Here is a 10000-nt window from a genome sequence, read left to right as displayed (position 1 = left end):
GGGGAGGGGGGAAGAGAGAGAGAGAGACAGACAGAGAGAGAGAGAGAGAGACAGGCAGACAGAGAGGAAGAGAGAGAGAGAGTGAGGGGGAGGGGGAAGAGAGAGAGAGAGAGAGAGAGAGACAGGCAGACAGAGAGGGAGAGGAGAGAGAGTGAGAGACAGAGAAGAGAGAGAGAGAGAGAGAGAGAGACAGGCAGACAGAGAGGGAGAGAGAGAGAGAGTGAGAGACAGAGTGAGAAAGAGAGACAGGCAGACAGAGATACAAGGGAGAGAGGGAGAGAGTGTGAGAACACAGAAGAGAGAGAAGAGCGTACTGAGACAACAGGTGGGGGCAGATATAGAGAGAGTTTGGTTCAGGCGCAGAAAGAGAGAGAGAGCGACAGTCGCAGAAAGAAGGGAGAGCAAGAAGAGTGAACGGAGAGAGAGAGAGAGAGAGAGAGACAGGCAGACAGAGAGGGAGAGAGAGAGAGAGAGTGAGAGACAGAGAGAGAGAGAGAGAGACAGGCAGACAGAGAGGGAGAGAGAGAGAGAGTGTGAGAGACAGAGGGCTGAATATAAGGGCTGGCACTGCTGCTTCTAATGAGGCTAAGATTCCGATACTATCAAGTGGTAAGTGAGGGTGGAGAGTTGGTTTGCAGGCCCAAACCCACCAGTTCTTACAAACACAGATGCGTACTGAGTCACACACACGCAGTGTGGGGGCAGTCATATACACTGCAGGAGCTCTTGGTTTTCTTCTCCTCTTTTTCTCCCTCTCTTCCTTCTGGCGGCAAACCCCAAAAACCAGTTCTCCGCCTCTCAAGTCTCCCGCTCCCTCTATCCCCCCCCCCCCCCCGTCGCTCTCTCTCTCTCTCTCTGTCTCGCTCTTTTCATTTAATGCAAGGTTGGGCATTTCAGCTTCTTCAAATTTGTTTAGTCGCCACTTGAAAGTTTCTCTGTGTGAGTGGAGTAGGCCACAAAAAGAGAGAGAGAGAAAGAGAGAGCGAGAGACCCAAAAAACCTGATAGCCAATGAGAACAGAGAGATGCGGTAAAAAGAAAAAGAACAGAGAAAAACACAGACGCTGAGAGAAAGAGTGTGTGTGAGAGAGAGAGAGAGAGAGAGAGGCTGGGAGGGAGGAAGGATCAGTGACCTCACGGGTCATGTGACTTGAAGGCTGCCAGTCAGCAGGAGGGACTTCTCAGCGCGGTGTACTGAGGAGCCGGCGTCTCTGTTGCGTCTCACCGATGCTCCCGGCAGGCCTAGGCACTCTCACCACCACCGCGGGACCACAACCGGGACAGGCGCAGGGGCCACTCGAACCTCAAACCCCCGAAAACTAAAGAAAAAAACGAAAACAAACGCAGCGGCTTTCTCCCGCCCACCGTCCGCGAAGAGAGACACAGCCCCGCTCCTTCGGTGAGTCCAGTTTGGGTTCTTCTGCTCTGCCGCGCGCAGCTATCTCAGACGCCGTCTGCTCAGTGCACTCACAACACCCCTTCATTTCTCTCTCTCTCTCTCTCTCATTCTGTTTCTCTCTCTCTCTCTTCCTCTCACTCCATCTCTCTCTCCGTCTCTCTCTCTCTCTCCCTCTCTCCGTCTCTCCGTCTCCAGCTCCTGATGCTGTGAGCGCACGCTCCTCTCCCTCTCCTGGAAGCTTGTGGCCACGGATTCCTGCGGTGGTTGAGAAACCCAAATTCTTTGGGTCGCAGGAAAGCAGGCTCCGAGCTCTCCCCTTGTTCCTGTTCTCAGACCCGCGCGGGTGGAGGGGGGGGGCGCCCCAGCGCCGACAAGGACCGCGACCCAGAACAAACAGGGTGGGGTGGGGTGTGTGGGGGGGTGGGGTCACGCGCCCAACACCCGAAGAGGCAGATCCAAACCCTGCGGCATGGCATCCAACAGTATCTTCGACTCCTTCTCCACCTTCTCCTCCGGATTATTGAGAGGTGAGTCCCAGCTCTTTCCCTCTCTCCTCTCCTCTCCTCTCCTCTCCTCTCCTCTCTCGCTCTCTGTCTGTCTCTCTCTCTCTCTCTCTTTCTCGCTCTCCTCTCCTCCCTTTCCTCCCATCCCACTCATGTTCTGAGAGAGAGATAAGTAACCGTCGGTGGTCAGGGTTACCACAGGAAGGCGTCTCTGGTCCTGACAGCTTTGACTGCACCTCATCTATGGCTCTCGAAGGGATGATTGGGGGGGGGGGGGGATTAGGGGTGGGAGTGGGAGGAACTGGTGGGGCTGGGGGGGGAGTCAGACAGAGGGGGTTCTGAAATTGGGGTTTGAAGGTGCCATGCCGCAGTGGGCTCTGGTTTGGAGGTCTGGGTTATTTTGGGAGGGAGGGGGGGCGGAGGAGGAGGAGGAGGAGGAGGAGGAGGACATGGTCTGAAACGTTTCAGCCGGATCCAGGCCTCAGGAATTGTGAATCAGCGGTACGGCGGCCCTCCCGTTTATGGGAAGCAGGCTCGCCGCAGCCGCCACCGGAGCGGGGGCTTCTCCGCGCGGCTCCGCAGGGCGGGCCCGGCGGCCTGCTTACTGGAACACGCGCGCGCAGGGGAGGCCTGCTAGCGCCTTAATCACGCTGACGTCAAGGGGCCGGGGGTCGGGGGTCTGTGTCCGGGGGGGGGGGGCGGGGGTGAGGGGGGTGAGTTGGGGTTACGTGAAATGTGCCTCGAATGACAGGGAGGCGGGACACCCTGTCTCCGTGGCGATGAGGTTGGTTTCCATGGCTACCTGAAGCGCGTGGCGTATGATCAGTTTAATGATCACGCCCAGCAGTATCCATTTTATTTTTAAGGTTTTGTTTTTTCATTTAAAATGTTTTCGCTGTACAGAAGACGCAGGCCTACAGTAGATGTTTTCGCTGTACAGTAGATGCAGGAGTTGAAAGACAAATAGAGAGAGACAGAGAGGGAGAACTAATTTTTCCAGGTTAAAAGGGTTATCAAGAACGGCAGAATAAAAAGAAAAGAAAATAAGGCTCCAGCACATGAGCCTCTTGGTTGGACATTAGGTCCTGTGAGAGATCTGGTGCTGGTCCTGTGAGAGATCTGGTGCTGGTCCTGTGAGAGATCTGGTGCTGATCCTGTGAGAGATCTGGTGCTGATCCTGTGAGAGATCTGGTGCTGATCCTGTGAGAGATCTGGTTCTGATCCTGTGAGAGATCTGGTGCTGATCCTGTGAGAGATCTGGTTCTGCTCCTGTGAGAGATCTGGTTCTGCTCCTGTGAGAGATCTAGTTCTGGTCCTGTGAGAGATCTGGTGCTGGTCCTGTGAGAGATCTAGTGCTGGTCCTGTGAGAGATCTAGTGCTGGTCCTGTGAGAGATCTGGTGCTGGTCCTGTGAGAGATCTGGTGCTGATCCTGTGAGAGATCTGGTGCTGATCCTGTGAGAGATTTGGTGTTGATCTGTGTCGAGGCCGCTCATTTGAATGGGTTTAAAAATGAAATATTCTGTCACTGTAGTGTTCAAAATTCCAACCAGGCATGTCGATGCAACCCTACAAACCCAAACGCCAACCTTCAGCCACAAGAAGTTTTCTAATAATTCTGGGGGAAAAAAAGAACAGAATTCAAGCTTAACATTATTTTTATGTTCGGGGGGGTGGGGGGGGGTGATGTGTGTCGCAAGAGATGCAGAAAGACATTCATCAGCATGGGGGGGGTGGGGGGGGGGAATTGTAACTAGCCCTAGCACAGTGCTAATTAAAGATAGCTTCAGAAGAAGCTGCACCCTGCCCTAATTGTTTGCAGAATATGTTTTAACCCTTTCAAACGCATCAGGTCACAAACATGTGATCAGAACATTCTTCACCGAACATTCTAACGCTGATGTCACCGCCGCTGCTGGTGATAGGAAACAAAAGTATGAGTTTGAGAACAGCGACTGGTAGAATTTTGAAGACGGTTGAGAATTCTGAGCCTCTGACGTGGAAACGGGCTCCAGAAGCGAGCGCCTCAAGATCGTTGGGGGGGGGGGGGGCGTTGCTTCGTCCCGCGTTTCCTCTTCCTTCCTCCGTTCTTCCTGCGCAGGCAGGGCGCTGATTATCGGGGAGGAGCAGGCCGCCTGACGTTACACCGCCACCTGACACGCGAAGGGTCCCCACGGCAACGTTCATCGCTCGCTTTCACCGCACAAATAAAAAAAAAAAAACAAAGAGAAAAAGACACTGGGCCCGAGAGCCTCGAAATGCGCGGCTTCGGCGTTCTCAGGAAGCCGCGGACGGAACTCAGGAAGGAGAAAAAAAGTGAAAATGAGCCTCATAAAAATCCTTTTTTTTTTTTTTTTTATGAGTAAAAAAAAACGGCGTGTAATATCGTTAACGAAAAAGCCCAGAGTCCGTTCGGTACGCATCTGAGCCGAGAAACTGGAAACCGTGCAAACAAAACAATTATATAGCCAAAACTATTTTTTAAAAATCTACAAACGAACTGCATTTATATAGCGCTTTTATCCAAAGTACAGTTGGAATCCGATTCAGCTGAGGCCTGTTATATGCAAGTAAAATATACCGTATCAGTGATGGTCCACATTACACAAGCCATTTACATTTTGCTAAAATAATTATACTTTTTCTGGAATCAAAATGAAATCCAGAGAAATTGGAATAAGTAGAGGAATTCTATAGTAAGAGAACAGACATTTGAATAGACATTTTTTTTACGAAGAGACAGAATAACCCAGACATGCATGTTGGCCTGTTCATTCATACGAATTCAGTAAAAACAAGATTAATCAAAAATTCATTTGTACCGTAAAAGCCTTAAACTGTATGAAAAAAAGAATTGCGGGCAAAATAATGGTATCCTTTGATATCTTCTACACAATATTGTTCTGATAAATGGAAACGTTATAAGCAGTCTATCGGGTGATCTTAAAGTCACCATATTTTCTCAGTTATCAGACATTTTTCTTCACTGGGCATAAATATCCTAAACTCTGCATTATTTCCTCTGAAAAGCATTCTTCAGAAAAACATTCAAGGCCACATTAACCCTCAAGGTCAGTTTGGCTCTAAATGTCTTATTTTAAATTTTTACCAAAATGCCACTTTTGAGAGACGTATTTCATAACCAGTGATTAACCCTGTGCAAATTGGTTCTTGTTTTCTGTTTATATTTTCTGTTCATCATCTATATCTGCTACATGTATTTTTTGCCAATATGGTTTCTCTCAACATAATAAGATAAACATGAAAAGGTAATTGAAAATATCAGTTCAAAACAATAAATATATATTAATAATCTACAGCATGAAACTCATTTTAGTGGATTATTTATATTAATCACGTTGAAAAAAAGAAGAAGAATGACACTTCCTTTGTAAAATGTGATCTAACAGATAAATGGCCACATATATTGTTTAGATTGCTTGGAACTGAGATCAAGATAAGATATAGGGTTTTTTTTTTTTTTAAACACATTTTTACTTGTAAAATTCGCTTTAAATCTCAATGATGTCCGAAGTAGACTTGACCCAGGCTGACACAGGTTTCACAGGCGCTAACAAGTAAACACAAACACAGGGTGTTAAAGACACCATTTTCATTTCATCTTTTTTTTTTCTCAGTTGTTGGAAATTCTCTTCCACCGAGCGCACGTATCCGCAACTGTGCATTCTTTCTTCTGAAAGGAATTTACTCAGAAAAGCAAAAATGCGCGCGGGCTATCTGTCCCGTGCTTCTCTGCAGTTCCGCAGGCTTTTCGTCTTTTTAGAAGTGAGAGTGTCAGCGAGAGCAAGTCGCACGCACCAGCTTTCGTGAGAAAAGCACAGCATGATTCACAGTGAGGTTTTTTTGTTGGTTTTTTTTTTTTTTGTCTGTGACTTATTCTGAAGCAGCCAAAAGAAGGGGGGGGGGGGATTGGGGGGGAGTTGAACTCATCAATTCTCTAATGTCAAAGGCCAACGTCCGAAAAAAAACATTAAAAAAAAGAACGAACGAACAAACGAACAAAAAAAAACCACGGCGTCCATAACAGTTAGGAAATGCTCGTTCACAACTGCAGAAGAGCTGGAAAGGCGAGAGACAGACGCAGCCGGTCGCTAATCTGATGCAGACCGCCACGCTACTGCTAGCTCTCTCTCTCTCTCTCTCTCTCGCTCACCGCAATGAGGTTACACCTGCCCCGTCTCTCAACGGCAGGCTAGCGAGAGCCGAGCTAACTGAGCGACACGCGCGCGTCTGTCTCCCCCCCCCCACCCCGCCCCCCAACAACACACACGCACGCACGCACACACGCACGCACACACGCGCGCGCAACGCTTTCGCTCTTAAAAAACCCAGCGGCCACGTCCAGGCCCGGATGGTTATCACTCACATTACACATCGCAGGCATTTAAGCTCGCGCTCTTAACCAGAGCGACTAGCGCCTAGCCTTTTTTGTGTATTTCTTTTTTATTTATGTGGGTATCTGTCACGGCCTGGACGGTGCGGGCGCTCGAAACAACCAGCGAGGCTCGACGCGAGGAAGCCGTGGGCCGCGTAGGCAAGTGGGCCCAAAAATGAGCAGTTAGACTCAGAGGAAGAAAGGCTAGCTTAAATCAAACCAGAGCCCCAAATCAAAACCAAAGCCCAGAAAATGCCCACCGCCGCCGTACCCAGCGATAGTCTATATTACACATTAAACCGAAAATATATCCAAAAGGGAACGACGTGAAGGAGCGTTGAAAATTGAGCGAGCTCGATGCCGTACGCGGCCCACACGATCGACCAAAACTCCACAGTATTTTTCAGACAATTCAGTCACCTGCTCAACCGCCTCCCCATGGTCGTGATGTCACAGGACAAGGCACATGCATGACACCTGTGCCAGAATCCGGTCATCCAGCGGGACACATACTGAGAAGTCCCTCAGGTCAACTGTTTTGCTCAAACGGTGCAACGGCAGTGGCCTACCTGGGAATCAAACCCGCAACCTTCAGGTCAGTCTCCCTCCCTGTCGGGTTTTAGGCACCTGTCTGTGAGGGTTTTGAACCCTCACAGGCACCCCAAACCTGCGCCCTGGGGGATGGGGGGGGGGCTAGACTGTGGCTGTTTTGAGATCCGTGCCAAAGGATTAGCGGTTGATGGCCCAGGAGATTTTTCTCTCTGTCTTGTGGGCAGAGCAGCTCATTCATGAGGGGCGGGTTGGGTTGGGTTGGGGTGTGGGGATGGGAGAGAGGGGGGATGAGGGGTGTAGTTCAGTAATGAATGGATGTGATAAAGGCTGGATGTGTTTTTCTGGGGGGGGGGGGGGGCAGAGCTACCGCCATCGCCGTTCTTGAGAATTCGGCAAATTTGGTTTCGTTTTCAGACGCGGAAGTTAGGCGACTCCAGCGCGAGCGATGAAGTTTTCAGGTTCGGTGTTTTATCGCTCTAAAATCCCTTGTGACTTCCACAAGATCTGTAGGGGTTTCCGTGGAGGAGAGACAGAACCAGGTACCGCGAGGCGGAGCCAATGCGGTTCGTCTCTCTGACCTACTGTAGAATACCGTCACGCTGATTATGACAAATGTCTGACAAAAAAACAATGCCGGTTTGTGCAAAACAGTGTGTGTGTGTGTGTGTGTGTGAGCGTACGTGCGTGTGCGCGAGCGTGCGTGCGTGTGCGTGCGTGCTTGTGCTGGGTCTCTGTTTTTCCCTCTCCTCGTATTTATGAAATTAGTAACCCGATAGTTTCACATTTCTGCGCGCATCGATGCTTTCCCTCCAGCAGACTAAAAATACTGGCAGGGAAGGGGAAAATGTGGCCGACGTATTGATGTGTTTCAATTAGATTTTTCCCGAGTAACTGCAGCAGAAGTTATGAACAGAAGCACGTGAGACACGGCCGTAATCATCCATCTGTAATAATTCAGAGGTGGTCTAAAGGGACCCCACAGGAGAAAGGACTTAGCTTAGAGACGCGTGCCGTGTGCGTGTGTGTGTGTGTGTGTGTGTGTGTGTGTGTTTGTGCATATGCTTGTGTGTGAGGGTATGTGTGCGTGTATGTCTGTGTGTGTGTGTGTGTGTGCACAAAAATGTGCGTTTGTGTGTGTACATGCATGTGTGTGTGTGTGTGTGTGTGTGTGTTGTTCGTGTGTGCGTGTGTGTGTGAATTTACCCCCATTTCCAAAATTAATATTTTACTTCACTGGAACGTTCGAACCCTTTTTCGGCTGTTCACTGAGCTCGCTCTCGTTTCTGGCGTCCGAGGCATCAGGATTGGCTGAGCGAGCTGAAATTCTGTAACCAGATATTAAAAAGTTTTTCGACGACGACGAGGACAAAAAAAAAAACGAAAACGTGCAGAAAGGGAGAAATAATAAGAAACTTATGATGGCCACCGAGTAGCGAAGTCCTGTCTCCAATTTGGCCTCCGGTACGATACGTATTTATAAAAATCTACGGGCGCACGTTGAAGCGGGGGGGGGGGGGCGTTGTTCTGGAGCTGATTTTGGGCTTTCGCGAGCTTCTGAGACGCATACTTAGGACCGTTTGGCTTGACCCGCCGTGGCGTTTTTTTATATGGGCCTGTCAGCAGGCTGTCAGGTGACACGCCGGCCTGCGGACGTCCAGATGTTCTCTCCCCGCAGGACGGCGGCGCTCTGGTGTTTGGGAGAGAGGTTGGGGTGGTGGGGGGGGGGGGGGGGGGGGGGGTGGTGGGTGTTGGTCTCGTGTCACCCCCTTCGCCCTCTCTGGAGCTTCAACGCTGAGATACGAGACGTGGGACAAACTAGCGACTCGCGTCAGTTGGGCGGGGGCAGTGCGGTACAGTGGGTAGTGAACCCGGGCCCGCAACCTACAGTAAAAGCTGCAGGTTCGACTCCCAGATAGAACACTGCTGCGGTACCCTCAAGCAAGGTTTTTAACCTGAAACTGGCTCAGTGTATATCTAGCTGCGTAAATTGATAATGTTTTTTTTTTTTTTTTTTTTTTTTTTAAATACAAAAGTTGTTTAAGTCGCTCTGGGTAAGAGCGTCTTATAAATGACAGTAATGTAATTAAGAGATTTTTGGTGGAATGTATTGCTTGCCATTTCTCATTAATGGCAGTAAATAGCACGGTTAGTAAGCAAAACTGACGAGCCAAGATGGCTGAATGGCCTGTTCTGCTCATTAAATGTTCTTAAATAAATCTCCAAGCTTTCAGATATGTGCTCCATTTCTCTGATCAGATCTGAGAGAGAGAGAGAGAGAGAGAGAGAGGTGCAGTGTGTCAATGATTGCAGAAGAGTGTTTGTTTTTGGTTAAGCTTTCTAACTTCACAGCTCTGGGAAAGTCCAGAAAAAAGTTTGTATGATTAAATAACTGGTATTAAGAGAAGCACAATGTCACCTTTTCCTTCAATGACTGTGAGAACGAACTGGAGTTTCCATTTAGCGTTCAAACGAAACCCGCGTTCCCAAATCTTAGCCACAGACAAACTTAACATAAGCTAACCTGCGTATTACAACGTATTACCTTGGTGTGCAATTGAACTACAGTTCATTCGTCGTTTTTTTAAAGTAAATGCTCATATCCAGTGCAAATTGCATCACGCCAATTGATATCCATTTACACAGATGGATGGATTCATTGTGAAGGTTCAGCACTAAGTGGCTTTGTCCCGCCTCAGCATTAAACCAGCAAACCCCTGGTTTGTGACCATATCACAACCTTTTTGGGTTAACCACTCCTAATGAACTCAGACTGCAGAACCACTGAGAATCGGCGTCAGTTTGTTTGGGGCGACATAGCTCAGGAGTTAGGAGCGGTTGTCTGGCAGTCGGAGGGTTGCCAGTTCGATCCCCCGCCCTGGGCGTGTCGAAGTGTCCCTGAACAAGACACCTAACCCCTAATTGCTCCCAATGAGCTGATTGGTACCTTGCATGGCAGCCTTTCACCGTTGGTTTGTGAGTGTGTGTGAATGGGTGAAGGAGAGGCATCAATTGTGAAGCGCTTTGGATAAAAGCGCTATATAAATGCAGTCCATTTACCATTTACCAGTTTGTTAGATCAAAAAGATTACAGAGAGAGAGAGAGAAAGAGACAATGGACCAATAACAAATGTAAATTTTAACGAAATGTAGTAT

At 49.0% G+C, this 10000-nt stretch overlaps 1 protein-coding gene across 1 annotated transcript in view; it reads left to right on the top strand.

Moving 5' to 3' along the window:
* Positions 1-1828: 1828 nt before the first annotated feature.
* runx3 (RUNX family transcription factor 3) overlaps positions 1829-10000 on the top strand; it is a 76791-nt gene continuing 68619 nt past the window's right edge. Inside the window, exon 1 of the mRNA XM_064302203.1 lies at positions 1829-1925. Within this exon, the coding sequence (XP_064158273.1) occupies positions 1868-1925 (58 nt within the window). The 5' untranslated portion in view covers positions 1829-1867. The remainder of the gene's footprint in view (positions 1926-10000) is intronic.

This window comes from Anguilla rostrata, chromosome 1 (assembly GCF_018555375.3).
Source record: "Anguilla rostrata isolate EN2019 chromosome 1, ASM1855537v3, whole genome shotgun sequence".
NCBI lineage: Eukaryota > Metazoa > Chordata > Actinopteri > Anguilliformes > Anguillidae > Anguilla > Anguilla rostrata.
The sequence above is the reverse complement of the archived record's forward strand: the minus strand, read 5'-3'. Positions and strand labels throughout refer to the sequence as shown.